The 16,874-nt window shown below is 46.0% G+C and overlaps 2 protein-coding genes across 7 annotated transcripts in view; one reads left to right on the plus strand and one right to left on the minus strand.

The window, feature by feature from the left end:
- The first annotated feature begins 215 nt into the window (after positions 1–215).
- On the plus strand, positions 216–8,118 carry cpvl (carboxypeptidase vitellogenic like). 3 transcript variants are annotated; one of them, XM_018740572.1, is made up of 14 exons: positions 216–311; positions 404–471; positions 805–1,008; positions 1,444–1,562; positions 2,280–2,394; positions 2,534–2,592; positions 2,842–2,921; positions 3,014–3,080; positions 4,233–4,355; positions 4,688–4,819; positions 5,082–5,180; positions 5,263–5,436; positions 5,639–5,821; positions 7,004–8,118. In XM_018740572.1, the coding sequence occupies exons 2-14, from the start codon at positions 435–437 to the stop codon at positions 7,097–7,099; spliced, it is 1,488 nt and encodes a 495-aa protein (XP_018596088.1). In that variant the 5' UTR covers positions 216–311; positions 404–434; the 3' UTR covers positions 7,100–8,118. The 3 variants fall into 3 exon arrangements, with proteins under 3 accessions (XP_018596088.1, XP_018596090.1, XP_018596091.1); XM_018740574.1 differs by having other exon boundaries at positions 404–456; XM_018740575.2 differs by lacking the exon at positions 216–311 and having other exon boundaries at positions 430–456; positions 723–1,008.
- Positions 8,119–12,010: 3,892 nt separating this feature from the next.
- creb5b (cAMP responsive element binding protein 5b) overlaps positions 12,011–16,874 on the minus strand; it is a 55,169-nt gene continuing 50,305 nt past the window's right edge. For 3 of the 4 annotated variants that reach the window (XM_029259826.1, XM_029259828.1, XM_029259825.1), the window contains 2 exons: positions 15,917–16,071; positions 12,011–14,810 (listed from right to left, as the gene is read on the minus strand). In XM_029259826.1, the coding sequence (XP_029115659.1) occupies positions 14,684–14,810; positions 15,917–16,071 (282 nt within the window). In that variant the 3' untranslated portion in view covers positions 12,011–14,683. The remainder of the gene's footprint in view (positions 14,811–15,916; positions 16,072–16,874) is intronic. The other variant, XM_029259827.1, reaches the window with a different exon arrangement.

Here is a 16,874-nt window from a genome sequence, read left to right on the forward strand (position 1 = left end):
TTACTGTACTGCCTACCACAAAAAGATAATTAGGGAATAACGAGACAGAATTATAAAGATTTGCCCGGTAGAACGCAGCGCGAATAACGTCACACCGACAGCTTCCATCGGAAACGACGGCCGTTCAACCGGCACGCAAAGTGCTTCACGTGATGGCGGAGCCGCGGCGGGTCACGTGACGGGCGCGCATCCGCGTCAGGTGACGGAGCCACATGACCGCGCGCTGTTCCTCTTCGCTTTGAAGGCGGCGAGCGGTGAGCTGGCGTGTGTGTGTGGGGGGGTCCAGTGAAGACACGGATCGTTTGTCTAAGGTAGCTTTTGGATCACTTAACTTTTTAAAAATAATTTTCATAAATTGAACAGTAACCGGCGTCTTAATAAAAAGGTCATCTGACTGTTGTAGCGTGAAGCCTTCGCTGAAGCGGTAGAAGCTGATGCAGTTGCAGCTGGAATGTGGTAAAATCAATGCACGTATGATAATACTCATTTTTGACGTGAATGTCAATCATGTGCCTCTGTGGGATGTCATTTTGTACGTATTTTGCTGTGGCAGCAGCACTGAGCTGATGGTGATGTGCTGTGGTAAACCTGTTTACCTTCTTTTCTGTGGGGAGGCGTGTAAATGTGTGTGTAAAAGAGACAGCCGGTGCAAAAGAACGGAGAAGTGCTGCTGTGTTTTGTTTCCAAACACTTCTGACCCCCCCCCCCCCCCCTCACCCCAGCTGCATGGTCGCTCAGGCGCGGCCGGCGGATGAGGTTTGGAAACCCGATCTTCACTGAAACAAGGTTGCGTGCGTCCCGCAGCCCTCGGACCCGTGCGGCCCGGCACCATGCTCAAGGCAACGCTTGGCCTCCTCCTGCTGTGCAGCGCCGTGCGGTCGGCCCAGTCCAGGGGCTGCACCTCTTTCTTCTGCCGGAAGTCGGTTCGAGTGAGCGGTCCCCTGGGACCCGACCCCGGGAATCCCCTGTTCCTCACACCCTACATCGAGAAGGGCAACATCGAGGAAGGTAGATGCCCGCTCACGCGCTGTACTGTGGACCTCCCCCACCATATTTCACCTGCAAAATCAGCTTGACAGCAGGTGGCGCGGCGGTCGTGGGTGCGCAGCATGAAGGTTGTTGGTTTGCATCCCACACCTCGCTCCTTTTCTAGTACCCAGAGTTACCGCAGTAACAATGCTGAGTTCAAGTCCCTTTGGATTAAAGCATAAGCCAAACAAAGAGGGAAATCGGTCGTCACCTGTCTGTTATCCGTCACTTTGGACAAAAGCAGAGTGAACCAAATGAATAAATGCAAATGATGGTGATGATGATGATGATGATGATGCCATTATAAGGAATGTAGAGGCACGACCAGTTCCTGGGATAAATGCGTGGTGTGTCCGATGTAATGCGAACCCTGTGAGTTTTGTGAGAGATCACCTTCCATCTTCGTTGTCCCAGCCAGGAAACTCAGTCTTGTGGGGCCGCTGCCTGGAGCAAACGTCAGGAGTCATTCAGGCTACCTGACGGTGAACAAGACCTTTAACAGCAATCTTTTCTTCTGGTTCTTCCCTGCACAGGTGAGGAAGGTCGGCTCCTCTCTCAGCCAGAGTCCAAATGATAGCTGCAAACAATTGATAAAGGGTCTCAGAAAGCGCAGACCGCGGTATCTTCAGTGCTTGTGGGGAAACCAAGGTTCAAAAAGGGTCTTGGTGGTAGAGCATTTCTGCTGACTTCACAGCCAGTAATTCTACATTGTCTGTTTGTATGCTCCTGAGATCCACTCATTCAGTTTTTGTCCACTGTAGAGGACACGTGTCACCCAAACTGCACATGAAACAATGCAGAGTGCTGATGTATGGAGGACGTTCTCTGATTTTAAATGGGTCTGTGTGGGGTGGGTCTCTGTCATGTGCAGCACTTCAGGTTCTGACCTCCTTCCTGCTGCTTTACCTGCATGTCTTTGAGTACCCGGAGTGACATTTTAGTCAGGCTACTTTGTATTTCATTGACATTCTCCATTGAAATTCTGACTTCTTGTATCTCTGTGTGTGTGTGTGAGAGTGAGTGAGTGAGTGAGAGAGAGATGTGATTTAACCCAAAATGAAGAGTAAAGCCTGAATCGCAGATCCTGAAAAGGTGGCTGCGCAAAGTGATATGTTTTGATTTTTACATTAGAAAGTTATCAGATTTCTTATTTTATTACGTTGCTGATCAAAGCAGTGGGTGTGAAGTCTCCAGAATGACATGTGAACACGAGCGTGTCGTCATGCGTCGACGTGTTCCCTGTCATTCAGGAGAGGCCGGAAACTGCTCCGGTGTTGCTGTGGCTCCAGGGTGGCCCAGGGGGCACCTCCCTGTTTGGTCTGTTTGTTGAACACGGACCGTACGTCGTCTATCGGAACATGACGGGTAGGCGCACGTGCACGTCTTCCTCTGATCGGCCGCTTCCCTTCTTTTGGACCATGGGTTAGACTGTTGGGTTTTTTTGCTTCTGGGTGAGCGTGGGGTCCCTGCAGCAGGAACAAAGCGTCCATCTGTCTCTTCACAGTGGGCCTCCGGAGATTCCCGTGGACCTCCAGGTACTCGGTTCTGTACGTCGACAACCCGGTATGTATACCTTCTGCCCGGGTCCCCCTGCAGATGTACAGGAAATCATATGAAATATCTAAAGCAAAGTAAGGAATTTAAAACAAATATATAAAATCAATATTTTTTTTAATTTAATGGAGACATTACGGAAACATGTCTCTGCTGACGTCACATGGCGTCCCTCAGTACGCTCTCTGCTTAGTGCCTCGATGTTCCAGCCCATTTACTCTCTCTCCTCTCACATGAGCTCCGTTTCTCTCCATCCAGGTAGGCACAGGTTTCAGCTTTTGCGACGACGACCGAGGCTATGCCCGCAACCAGGACGATGTGGGCCGCGACCTTTACAGGTGAGGCTCGAGGTCCCCTTTCCCTGTGTTTTTGTTTTTTTCCCCCCCCCTCCTACCCATGTGAAAGTTGTGTTCTTATCCCTTGTGCCCAGTGCTCTGACTCAGTTCTTCCAGATCTTCAGTGAATACCAGCACAATGACTTCTATGCAACTGGAGAGGTGGGTTCCAAGTGCCCGATCTTCCCTGCTCCCCATCGCAGGGCAGAGCATGGTGAACATTTTCCACAAATGCATAGTTCGGAATACCACCAGTCCAGTAAACTTTCCTCCCCACGTACCTTTACCGAAATGGCTGTATTTCCTAATGAGAGCAAGTCGTTTTAAATTTTAAACAGAAGAGAAGTAAACCAGCCACTAGTGTTACGTTTTAAAGACGCAAACAACTTTTGTTAAACAGTCGAGTTACTGATTTACATTTATTCATTTGCTTCACGCTTTTCTCCAAAGCAACTTACAATGTTAAGCTGAAGGTAGGATTTGAACTTGCAACCTCTGGGTCAAAGGGCAGCAGCTCTAATCACTGCCCTAGCAGCTGTTGTTCAAGCATTTTAAATGGCTTTTTTTTTTTTAAAAAAAATCTGTTTCCACAGATTTGTAGTTCTGCAAACGTGAACAGTGTTTACCTGTGGAACAGATAGACGTTAGTCGATCCAGTTCGACTCACTCCCACAATGTTTATAACTTCTGCCTGGTGCTCCTGAGCTTTAGTTATCAATAACAGGATGAAGAAAGATGCACGTGTTTATGTATTGAACTGATCAGCAATCAGTATTGAATAAGTTTGTGGCGACACTGTATTTTTACTGTATTGTGGAGACACTTATTTCCAGTGAGTTTTAATGTTTAATGTAGCTTGGTGTCAATAAAAATGTTTAAGATCTTACAAAATATATTTTATCTATAATTGCTATACGTGACATTTTTCTTTTATACAACATAACCCATAAATAACTAAGGTATGCATGTCTGTATTTGCTCTCTCTCTCTATCCACACCTGCTTAGCCGAAGACAGTATTAATTTTTTATTCATAGTGACATAAGGGGTGAAAATGACGTTGCAGTTACGAACAGAACTACTTCAAGCAGATGTCCGGTCCCAAACGTATGCATAAATTGAGGAGCCAGTTGTGTTAGCCTTTGCTAAAGATAACCGTAGCAATGTCTTTTTGTGTGTGTGTGTGTGTGTGTGTGTGTGTGTGTGTGTGTGTGTGTGTGTGTGTGTGTGTGTGTGTGAGTTTACTGAAAGCTTAATGTAACTGTTCATTGTATATACATTTATGTTTGCATTGTACGTTTGCTTGTTTCTTTAGTCATATGCAGGGAAGTATGTTCCAGCCGTTGGGTTCTACATCCACAAAAACAATCCCTCAGCCAAGGTGAAGATCAACTTTAAAGGAGTGGCCATCGGTGACGGGCTGTGTGACCCCGAGGTGGTGCGTACTCCTACTTGTCACCTCTCAGCATTTGCGATGACCTCTCGTATGAGGGTGTGCTGAGGCAGTGTGAAACGCTGTGGTCCAGGGGAGGGTCTGCTCTAGACCTGTTTACGAAAAGTCCGAAATCTGATTATTGTTATTAAATAGATCTGTGTTACAAGGAGAGATTGGTCTCTCTTATATCTACCCCCTTGAGTATCCCTCTTTTACATACATATACACACATACACTTTATCCATCTCTCTCTCTCTCTCTCTCTCTCTCTCGCTCTCTCTCTCTCTCTCTCTCTCTCTCTCTCTCTCTCTCTCTCTCTCTCTCTCCCCTCCCAGATGTTGGGGGGATATGCTGAGTTCCTGTACCAGACAGGTATGGTGGATGAGCTTCAGAAACAATACGTGCAACAACAGACGGACATCGGGGTGCGTCTCATCCAGCTGCGGAAATGGGTGGAGGCGTTTGAGGTGCGAGAATCAACATGTCTCTGTCTGTGTGACTCCATAGAGAGGGGTCTGCGGATGGAGTGCGGGGCCTTGCGCGTCCCGCTTCGTAAATGGCGACGGATCAGGGCCGCAGTCCAGACCACGGTGTTCTGCATGGACGTTGCGTTTCAGTTGACCACATGTGTGTTTCACAGGCATTGCGCTGTCAGCGATGCTCTGCTGGACATTTTCATCAGTCACATATTCGTTGGATGTCACACAAGTGCGATTCTTGTTCACGCAGGTCTTTGACAGCTTGCTAAATGGGGACATGAGTCCTTATCCGTCATTCTTCCAGAATGCGACGGGATGCACCAACTACTTCAACTACCTGCAGTGTCAGGTACCTTTGCTCTCGTGAGTATTTCTCCCACCATGCGAGGCGCGTGTGCGCTTTCACCACCGCGACCGTCCGTTTCCGCCAGGAGCCCCCGGACCAGGAGTACTTCTCTGCGTTTGTGACGCTGCCAGCGGTAAGGAGTGCCATTCATGTTGGGAACCTCACGTTCCATGATGGCTCGCGGGTGGAGAAGTACCTTCTGGAAGACGTGATGAAGACAGTGAAACCCTGGCTGGCGGAGCTCATGGACAACTACAGGGTGAGCGCTGTGCTTGCTGTGGTCAGTCGGGGCTTGGCTGCTGTCCCGCCAGAGGCATAGATGGTGGCCCCATATGTGGGGTGAGGAGCCTACCAGTGAGTTTAGCTGCACCCTCGTGAAGCGATGCCGATGTGATCGTGTGCAGGTAGAGTTAAAGGTCCGGCTGACCTGCTCTACCCTGACCGGCCGTCACCTCTCCCAGGTGCTCATTTACAGCGGCCAGCTGGACGTCATTGTGGCAGCGCCGCTCACCGAGCGCTTCCTCCTCACGGTCCCCTGGTCTGGCGCCGATGACTACAAACGGGCCGAGCGCTACTACTGGAAGGTCAAGCCCAGCGACACGGAGGTGGCTGGATACGTCCGCCAAGTGCGCAATTTCTTCCAGGTGAGAGCGGGGGAGGCTTGCTGACGCTTTTGATGGTCGGGTCCGTTCTGTCCTGCGTGTACAGTATTGCTGCTGTTCCGTGCTGTCGGTCCCTTTTCGTGAACGAAGAGATGAAAGGGTGCAGTTTGATAGGATGGACATTTGTATCTTTATAGGTGACTGAACACAGCAATCTTTTTTTGCATTGCCATAACACCAAAATACAATAAAGTCTAAAACTGTTTATTTTTATATAGCACTCTGTCCTGAAGACAGACCTACAGTGCATTCCGAAGGTTAAAAATAACAAACCTTCACACAACAAACAGTTGCAGGAGACATTCTGTATGTAAATACATTCTATATAAGTACAACTAAAATAATGTACAAAAGTGGTTAAATAAGTGAGTAGATCATTTTAAGTATATGTAATGTCATAAAAGTATACTTTATGATGATGAATCATGACGATGACAGAATCTGTAATATTTCCTACACTGTATTACTTAAATATATTTCTATATTTAAGGGTCACCCAGATTTCTAAATTCCTGGAAAAAGAACATTTGTATATTAGTAACCAAGGACAGCTGTGTTTTTTTTATTATTTTCTTTATTTATTAAATGATATATCCAAAAGAAACATGTTTGTACATGCAAATCAATAAAATAAGATAAAATATGGTACTTTAGTACCCAAAAGGTCAAACTTATTTTTCAAGAATATATGTAATGAAATCAGTTGAATTCCGTTTTTTTTTTTTTTTTTGAACATAGGAGAATTGGCAAGAGTCTGTTTCATCGGTGGTTCATTTGGGTGAAATGGGGCAGCAGGTGGTGTAATGGTTAGAGCTGTTGCCTTCCAGTCAGGGCAGCTGGGGGTTCAAATTCCCACCCTTGCTGTAGTATCTTTGATCGAGGTACTCGCCGTGAATTTCTACAGTAAAATTTACCCAGCTCTATAAATGGGTAAGTCATTGTAGGTAGTTGAAAAACAAATGTAACGCTCTTATCTACATGGGAGGAAAAGCATCAGGTCTTTGTGGGGGGTGGGTGGGTTTGGTACCACTTTTAGTTCAGACGGTTTTTCCTCACCCTTTGACTCATCCCTCCAGTATTTCCGTGAGACCAGAAAGGTTGCTGTGACGAGTGTTCTGAGTCATCCTGTTCGTCATATTCGGCTCCCTTCTTTGTGCCGTACAGGTGATTGTTCGAGGCGGAGGTCACATTCTGCCCTACGATCAGCCAGAAAGAGCCTTCGACATGATCGACAGGTTTCTGTCCACCGAGGAGTGGTAACCACTTTCACGTGTGCTTCCAGCGGAGACGAATCTTTAAGGCTAATCGGAATTTTAAATGTTAAAATAATTCTTTGCGTTAACTGTCGGCACACCTGCTTTGGTGAGATGAAGGGCACCACAAAGGGAACTGCAAGGTCCTTCCATCTACTTGATTGTTGTACATATTCTCGACCTTTCTTTTTAACTACACGGATGTTGTGTGATCGCACTATGATTGAAATAAATTGTCTATGAGAAGTGATATTTCCAGCTAATTATATGGCATCCGGGCTTTGTCAGACAATATTACGGGTCGGCTAGCTGCTGCAGATGTTGCATTTCGACCTCTTCCCCAGCGGGTTGCTCAGCAGCCCAGTGTTTACTTGGAGGCTGCAGAGGAGCAGCTGAACAATCTCTCCTTTAGAGCAGTAAAACAATAGAAATTCAATCCTTCACAGCTGGTTTTTCCATCATGCTGCTCCTCTGGGTTCTGCAGGAGTGGAGTACCTCCTGTTGGTAACACATGGTAGTACAAACACTGCTCTCTCTCACCTTTATTGCGCGCTTGACCTGGTCGGGATGAGAGGTCGTCCAGAGTCGATCCTGGAAAGCCCAGGCATTACGCTCTGGATGGACGCCAGTCCATCACGAGGGGGGGAAAAAAAAAAAAAGCACTTCAAGAAAACTTCTCCTTCCTCTGTTCTTCCGCTTGCTGCCATGTGTTTGCACTTGTTTCTTCAGGAATCCAAGCTTTTCAGAAGCAACAGTGGAAATTTCTTTCCAGTTTAACAGTTATATGCGTAGCACTTTGTGATGACAGTTCCTTGTTGAAGCTCTCTGTATTGCCTTTTGTCTTTGTGCTTTCACTCATATGCAGGATGAGATAAACAGTTAAGGTCTTTGTGTCTGTTTCCAGTGCTTACTTATGAGGTGCTACATGGTTTTACAAATAATAGCAAACTCAAATGGTTTGTTCACATACTATAAAACAATCAACATTTTAAACAACCAAAGCAAACATTTCTATTCATTGCGTCGACCGGAAAAATAAATTTATCATGACAAAGTACTGTTATCTTATCTTATTGGAGAATTGACTGAGGAAGGTTTTTCCCATTATTAAATGTAATTTACATTTAATCATAAATTGCCTATTGAAACAAGAGCTTTCTCATTTTAGGTGATTATGATGTATTTCAAGTGAGTCCCTTTAATTATTGTAAAGCGGTGAAGGTTGTTCATAAGTCAAAATGACTCATGAACAAACTTCTGGGACTGGAATTTGTTCATAAGTCATTTTGTTCTTAACTCAAGACAATTTTATATGTTTTAACCTGTAAGTTATAGACAGTTTAGAGAGGAATAAAATAAAAGAGCAATAAAAGTTAGAGGAGGCCTGAGCCAACATTGCTCTGTCCAAACCCCTGTGTAGGTGCAGATGTAACATCAAACACCAGGGGGCCCTAACATGCTTATAGTGTCACTCCTGCGTTACGTTTACATGTATTCATTTATTTTAAAGGAATCCATTGAGAATTTTTAATTATCTGCTGGTCGTAAAGTGTAGCTGGAACATTATGGAAATGGCACACCTTTCAGCCTAAAGAACATTAACAATTTTGCAGTGAAACCATCAACATTTTTCCTTGTGATTTTGGTATCTTGAGCAAGTTATTGCATACACACATACTTGGGAAAAAAAAAAAATCACAAAAAGTCCACTGCCTATACCTCTACTATCACTCATGTTTGTCAACTATTACTGTTTATTAAATATATGCATTGCCTTGTTTTGTAGAGGTACACAAATAGCTGCTGGCTTAATTGCTGTTTAGGTGGTACATGGGAGCAGCACACGTGGTGGTTCCAGATGTGGCCTTGACTGTGTACCATGACTTATAACCAGAAGGTTGCTGACTCGAGACATTTTCCTGCCCCTGTTGTAGTAGGCAAGGTACCTTCCCTCCGTTGTTTCAGCTGTACGAATGGGTTCAGTTAGCGAGCTGCTTTGCATAAAACCATCAGGTAAGCAACGGCATAATGAAGAGTGATGAAATGTCAGTTCACGCACTGATGAAATACTGTAGAGACTCTTGAGCCCTGGCCCTTCCTGTGATGCCTGTGGCCTGGGACACCAGGGCTTGAGTGTTTCTGTGGTCGGAATGCCCCTGGGATATTGCAGCATATTCATTTGTGTAGTACTGTCCCCACAAACGACCACGTTAAGCAATCCTTCAGAAATTTCTACAGATAAAAACAACTTCGTTCCCTGTATGAATGCGATAGGGATTCCGAGGGCCGCATCTGATAAGGCCCGAAACAATCCTGGCGCTCGTTGCCCTGCTTCTCGGAATCAACGCTTCTGAACCCAACTGCATTGACTGTGGCCTAGACCACACCAGACCACAGCAGACAGAACTGTTCTTAAAGTGAGGTAAACCAACATATTATTTTGTCATTTCACAGCGTCTAGACGGGTCTGAGGAGTTTGTTGTTTTCCGCGGAGTGCTATTTTGGAGGGTTGGCTAGTTAGCACGAGCACCGGCCAATGCCGAGAGGTCTCGACCCGGATGTCGGATCTCCGAACACGTGTGAGGTGCGCTGGGAAGGTTCAGAACGTGCATCATGCGAGCGTACAGCGCGTAGAAGTGGTACATGGGAGCAGCACCTGCTCCCATGTGCGATAGCCCTGAGCGAAGCGGGTCCGTCCTGCTTCGCTCAAAGCTATTTATAAAGACTTGTTAAACACACACAGTTGTGTGAGACTGATAGCTTGAGAGCTTAATATACAAACATAGCAGTCTCAGATTGGAAGTACATTAACACCTACATACAACGGCACCATGAAGCACTGACATCATGCACGTTGACAGTTCTTGTCAATCAGTTCTAAATGAGTTTCTTCGCAACAGTGTGAGATATTGGAACCGTTGATATACCCCTAGTTAAATGGCCGTGCCCAGGAAGTGCAGTGTCCCCTACCTCACGCCCTGTGCTTCCCAGATACGTTTCGGAGCGCTGCGAACCTCGGCCGGACAAACGGCCATCAGAAATGCTTGGACAAATGAACAAACTACCCCATCGGTTATAATTTAACATTTTATTTGCCAGGATGTGTTTGCGCTGTTCCGGTGTACTAGAGGTGATAAGGTATTTTACCATAGTTAGCCTGTGAAGTTAGACTTTAGACACCTCTTCCAGACTCACTTCACCCATGATCTTCATGTAATGTGTAAATGTTCATGCACTATAAATTTTGAGATCATACCAGTTGAACAACGGATAAACCGTCACACAGCTACTCCTGTAATGTAAATGTTTGTATTAAAAAAAATTATAGGAAGGTGATCAAGAATTGTTTATATTCGGATAAAGTTTTATGCAGCTACTAGTGTGATCAACATTGGTTCATATGGTGGAAAGTAACTAACTAGTTCAGAGTCATGCATCTGCATCTAAGTCTTTCTTCCTACTAATGTGATGAACACATTGTATTTTCCATGAGACGTATGTCATTTTGGAGAAAAGCGTCTGCTAAATGAATACGTCTAAATGTAGAAGAACGAGTGTTATGGCGGTGTACTACGTTTACCGCAGAACAGCAAGGTTTTTATTGTTTCCCAGGCTCTACGTTGACTAGCTAGGGCCCTTGTTTGAATAGAAAACAACATCATCTGATTTTGCGGTCGAAAAATCAACTGGTGATCTTCCGGAACATTGCTCAATCGGTGAATTGCTCACACCTGAACAAGCAGGCTGACCCAAATCTATCTGAAGTAGGACTGTACCTGCGAACGCGGTGGCCCTCGCTGGGAGCGGCAGGCCTACGCCGAACTCTTCCACAGATCATCCGATGACAAGAAGAACCCCCGAGGGTGGAATGCGGGTGACAGGAATTCTTCTCCGCGACCGACACGCCGATGTAACGGCACCGCTCCCTTAACCAAAAACCTCCACGCCATTCACCATGTCGTTATAAAACAAGTGCTTTATTTTCATACTGTACTGTAGCTGCATTGATATTTCACATCTGTACAAATGCAGGAACACAATGGACAGAACAATTTCAAGGCCAGTAACGAACACGTATCAATGTACAAAGTTAAGCAAACATTTTGAATCCATAATCCGTTATGCATAATTTTCAATAAACATGCCCCAAGAGCCGAAATGAACGTTGACATACGTTTGAAAGTAACGAGTGCTATGCAAACAGTATTTACAAACATGTACCAAACATCTGACTCCTTTCGAAAAGAAAGGTGGTTGCATTATGCGTAAAAGGTTACAAAAAAGTATGAGATTCTATGCAATATTTATAGTTTTACATTTGACGTGATACAAATTAAAACTTATTTTTGCATACGCATTGTCCTCAGCATCGCACGTAGCCACATACACACAATCACACACGTCAGTCTCCCCAGACTGCTTACGCAAGAGATTCGGGCCACGCCCATCTTACACACCACCAGCGTGAAACATATAGATAATTATGTGTTACTTGTAAAATCTACTATAATAACAGAATAAGAAAAGAAAAAAAAAAAAAACACTTTCCAGTTGAGGCTGAGAAGAGGCACAGCGTCTTATTACATGTGCGGTGATGACATCAGAACCATTTATTGTAAACCAAAAACAGGAGGGGGGGGGGGGGGAGAAAATCCATTTGTTTTCGAGACACAAAGAAACTAGACTTTGCGACACAAGCAAGCTGATCCGAGATCACAGTTTGCCGAGATCAAAAAAGCCATTCTCTTCACGACAGTTTTGACAAGACACCGTGACAGCAAAGGACGATGGCAGACACACGAAGGTGAGCGCGCATCGACCCTGCAAACGCAATCGGACCAGAAGATCCCATTTCCGCCACCGTGCCAACCACGATGGCCAACCACGATGACCTCCCCCCCCCCCCCCGACACGCAGAACACACAGACCGAGCTCGCGGATGAAAGAACATGGTACGGCAGAAGACGGGAAGAAGAACGCGTTTCCAGTTTGCGATAACGTGCGTTATCTTCACAGTGTGCAAAAATCCATTACTCGTGGTCTTGTTGTTACAAAAACAACATAACTCCCAGAACGACACATGAAAAAGTGAAATACTCTGGAAATATTAAAGCTTAAGGAGAATCACCCCAGTTCCCAGACTCCAAAGAGATAGGCGAACGCCCAGTTTTACGTGCGACGTTTGCCCTTTTCTCCACGGAGAGACGCACACAGGACCTGTCCTTTGTGATATGTGATATATTCTCTACACATACACACACACTCTCACACACACGCGCACACACCCTTGGCCTCATCACCAAGTGTGTGCCAACAGATGTGTCTCTTGCTGGTGCAGGAACATCATGGAGTTTCACTGAGATTTTAGTATGGCTATTATCACGCCCTGACGCGGCAGAGGGCAAAGTGCATAGAGCGCTACATAATGTTTCCACGTCTCCATATCGCTGGCAGACAGATTTGCATGAAAGGCCTGACAGGTATGTTCAGCAATGATCTCACTTTAGAGTGAACATATGAGAGGATTCATGAATAAGGAGAATTAAAAAATGCTGGTTTTCATGGGCGATGAGCAAAGTCCTGTTCCGAAAACCGCCGTCCGTCTAAGCCGTACGCCGGAAAACGTTTGTACACATTTAACATTAGAAACATTTCTTCGTTGGCTCAGCTGCATTTAATCTGCAGAATATTTTTTCCGTGAATGTCTTTTTTTCCCTCAAACATTTTCCTCTGCATTTTCCTTCTTCGGTGTACAGAGGAAGAACGAGTTTGTCTCTACAGACTCAACTTAGGCCTTGGAAAGAAGGAAACTCTCAACACGTCCAGACCACGGGGTTTCCTCAACTCCCCGAAAGCCAAATCAGCTCACCTTGAGCAGCCCTTAATGCTGCGAATTTGGACTTGGCAGAAGAGTCCAGAAGGGAGTGAATTTCCACTGCAGTCTGGCACAAGATCTCACCTAGGATCCACCGTAAGAAACTGGACCATTTCACACATTTTTCAGTATACAAGCAGCCTTCCCCATAACAGCTTGCGCTTATAATTCAGACAAAGAGCGACAGTATATGCTTCAGCTGCAGGTGTATAGTTTAGGTCTCTGCCAATATTTCTGCAGGGAATGGTATGAAGGTATGAATACTGTTCATTATGAAACGACTGACTTGTTGAATAAACGCAACCCTTGGAAAATACAGATGTTCTGCCCAATGACAACAATTCAGGCACATTGTGGCAAATCCAGATCTACATGTCATACAGAAAGGAATACAACTCTTTGCATGCAGATGCCTGGTTACATATAGTGCAGTTAATATCCCAAAGGAATTGCTTCGAAAATACTGACAAGCGGCGTGCTTGTTTTGAAGCGGTTCTCTTCGCTGATGCCTCACGAAACGTATCTGCCGCGCAACAGATGGCTTTACTCCCTCCAGATGGTCGAACGCGCTGGGAACATGGGCGTCTAGTCCAGAACGTGACCCACGCAAACAGCGTTAGGCAATGCGAAGGCAGAAAACAGCACTGAAGGTGTGACTTTGGAATGTTACGCTCATTTGCTCAAAGCCAAACAACGGGATTCCCAAATCGGTGAGTCGTGTCATGGGTCCTGGCAGCACGTTACCGTAAGACGTCAGCCAGGGTCTGATTTATGCAAGACCCCCAGATCGCGGCACTAGCGGTGTCTGGAACAGTTTGCCAGGCTGTGGTGGTAAAACGTCACGCCAACGTTAGTGCACCTCGAATGGCGGAGGGAAGGACCGGTGCTGTGGAGCTCCAGGAAACCTTCTCCAGGAAATATGGCTTGGATTCTGAGTGTTCCTCAAATCTTGGTGAGCATTTACTGCTCGTTCTGTCAAAACACTTTTCTACAAAGCATCCTGTAAGAGAAATTGATTAAATGGTGTTTTTGCCATACCTGCTTCTGCAAGTCGCTTCTCGCTGACATTTTCTAAATGAACTGCCAACGGGGCTCATGTCTGAGGCAGGTACACAGTGACGAGCCTGTCTTTTTCCCAATGTGGATACGTAAGGAGTCCAGCGAGGAGAGCTTTGTGCCCTGTTTCATTAATATCTGATCCATTCTGACCCAGCAGGTCCGTTGGGCATCCCTGTTGCTCACAGAGTAAGTGCATATCGTGGTTGCATATCAGCCAACCTGGAAGATAACACTGAGGACACAATAGTACTTTAGAGCATGTCGCTCCGAAGTAAAGGAAGCTTTGCAGGAAAGGCAGGAGCGATGCTGGAGTGCCGAGTCCAACTCAGAGGGGTCAGGTAGCTCTTGGAGCCTCCCTGAACACATCAGTCTATTGCATTTGTACCAGATGCAGGAGCCAGCGTTTTAATGCCAGGTTTATGCTGCACAGATTGCAATCCTCCCTTTAGTATATGTAAAAAAAAAAAAAATCACAAAAAAACGATCGACAAAACACACAAACGAGCTGAGAGTCAGTAAAAATACAAATGTAGGAAGGGCTGGCATTCCAGGTCCCGCGGGCTCCACTGAACGAGCGCGGTTGGTTGGAGCCGCCCTGCCAGCGGGGTGGAAGGCGTGAGCACCTCCTAGTGGATGGGGTTGATGTCAGTGTGGTGGTTAAGCTGGCCGAGAGCGGCGCCGCCCCCAGCTGCGGTGGTGGAGGTGGTGATGGTGTTGTGCTGGATGACCTGCTGCTGAGAGCACACGGGGGCAGGACTTCCTGCCGGGCTGCTGCTCTCTGGACCTGGAGCAAAAGGACGAGACAAGAGGTCGGCAAGGATAACGCACACAAACCCAGGCGATGCACTACACTTTCCTTAATACATCTATCTATCTATCTATCTATCTATCTATCTATCTATCTGTCTATCTATCTATCTATCTATCTATCTATCCAGCTTTCTCCCAGGCAGCTTCCAGTGTCATAGGTTGTATACTATTGTACTTGCAATTATTTATCCATTTCTACTGCTGGCTAATCTTTACTGGGCCCTCTGAGCGCGACGTGACAGATCTAACCACTATAGTATCTACTGGCCCACCTTTTAAGATTAGTTCCTCATTGCTCAAAGCATTGAGCACAAAATATCATACATTCACCGCACATTCACCATCTTTCCTTTTGCTTTTATACCCCAGTAGTTCAGAAGCTCAGGGCCCCAGTGATTAAAATTTAACCTGCCTGAGTCATTCTTTACAACACATTTAAATTATGTAACGGCAAATTACTCCAGAATTCCAGTGACTTCATCAACACCTAAATCCTATCTTTCCATTCATGAATCATTTTTATACAACTTTATTACGTTATACTCTCAAAGCTACAGTTTTGTGTGTGGTTGTATAAAAAAGTGCTATGTGGCATATATGTATAAGGACGGTAGTTTATAGGCAAATATGCTTACTTCCAAATATGATCAAAATTATATAATCCATGCACCGATGGTTTTCCAGAACATTGACAATGACATCACTGCAGCCACTAGAATCACTTGAGGGGGTTTTTACAGGGAGTCAGTCGGGTGGGCGGAGTTTACAACTGGCTCCAATGGAAAAGACATACAGGAGCTCAAAGAATGAGCCTGTTTTTCCCTTTTCTCAATGAGAATTAGACTTTTATAGCCAGCCGTATCCATGTCAGAGGGTTTGTCTCTGAGGTGTGGACATTTTTAATAGCGGTGAGGCTGATCTGAGCCTGTGCAGCTGGGCAGCCCGGCGGACGGACGGGGCCCTCTCTCACGGCTGCGGCGGAGAACACGTCTGTCCGCCGGGCAGAATGAATCTCGTAGGATCCTGGTTGGGTGAGCGTGTGCTTGTGCTCTGATGGGGTTGGTAAGGACTGACACTCACTGAGGTACCCCTGGGACTCCTTCTGCCTGGCGGTGATGGGGCAGTCCTTGTGTGTGAGCAGGAGCTGCTTCAGCTGCGTCACCTCGTTCTTCAGCATGGTCACCTCGTTCTGGAGACGGGAGACACGCGCACACACTCGGTGAGCTGCGTCTGCGCTGTCGACAAACCCTTGTCTCACCACAGATACAAGAAAAGTTCAATATTAACAGAAAGCACAACAGTTACAATCAAATTCTTACGAACAGCCTTTAGCTCACATCTTTGTCTCAGCCAGCTTACAATGTGAGGTCTCTGCATTACACTATTTACACTTATTTACCCATGTACAGTACTGCTTGAACGTATCTGAACCCCTCGTGTCCCTTAGTTTCACCACATAAGTGTTACTTAATTAGAAGCGGTGTTTCTCACCTGACACAACGGATGTGTAATGACCAGTTCCATATGTTTGTTTACAGGAAATCATGTGTGTTGTAGAAAAATGGAAGGAGTGCAGGTGCAAAAATAAGTGAACCCCAAGTTGCACTGGTTAAACCAAGCAGGTAAGTAGAATCAGGTGTGTAAATCTCACGCACACACACAGAGTCTGAACCGCTTGTCCCATACGGGGTTGCAGGGAACCGGAGCCTAACCCAGCAACACAGGGCATAAGGCTGGGGGGGGGGAGGGGACACACCCAGGACGGGACGCCAGTCCGTCTCAAGGCACCCCAAGCGGGACTCGAACCTCAGACCCACCGGAGAGCAGGACCCGGTCCAACCCACTGTGCCCCCCCCCCCCCCCCCCAGTGTGTAACTCATATTCATTTATTCATTTTATAAGTTTTTTAAAGATCTGAGTTAGATTTTATCAGCTTATTTTAACATTTTATGCAAGAACACAATACAGGGTGCACATACTTTCAAGCAGCACTGTTTGGAGCTGGGCGGATTTTACTGGGGTAATTCAGGGTAAGTAC

Source organism: Scleropages formosus, chromosome 18, assembly GCF_900964775.1.
Source record: "Scleropages formosus chromosome 18, fSclFor1.1, whole genome shotgun sequence".
Lineage (NCBI taxonomy): Eukaryota > Metazoa > Chordata > Actinopteri > Osteoglossiformes > Osteoglossidae > Scleropages > Scleropages formosus.

Coding starts and splice junctions, on each gene's coding strand:
- cpvl (XM_018740572.1), top strand. CDS start 435: ATGCAGTTGCAGCTGGAATGTGGTAAAATCAATGCAC. Junction 2,922..3,013: donor GTGGGCCGCGACCTTTACAG/GTGAGGCTCGAG, acceptor CCTTGTGCCCAG/TGCTCTGACTCAGTTCTTCC. Junction 5,437..5,638: donor AGCTCATGGACAACTACAGG/GTGAGCGCTGTG, acceptor CACCTCTCCCAG/GTGCTCATTTACAGCGGCCA.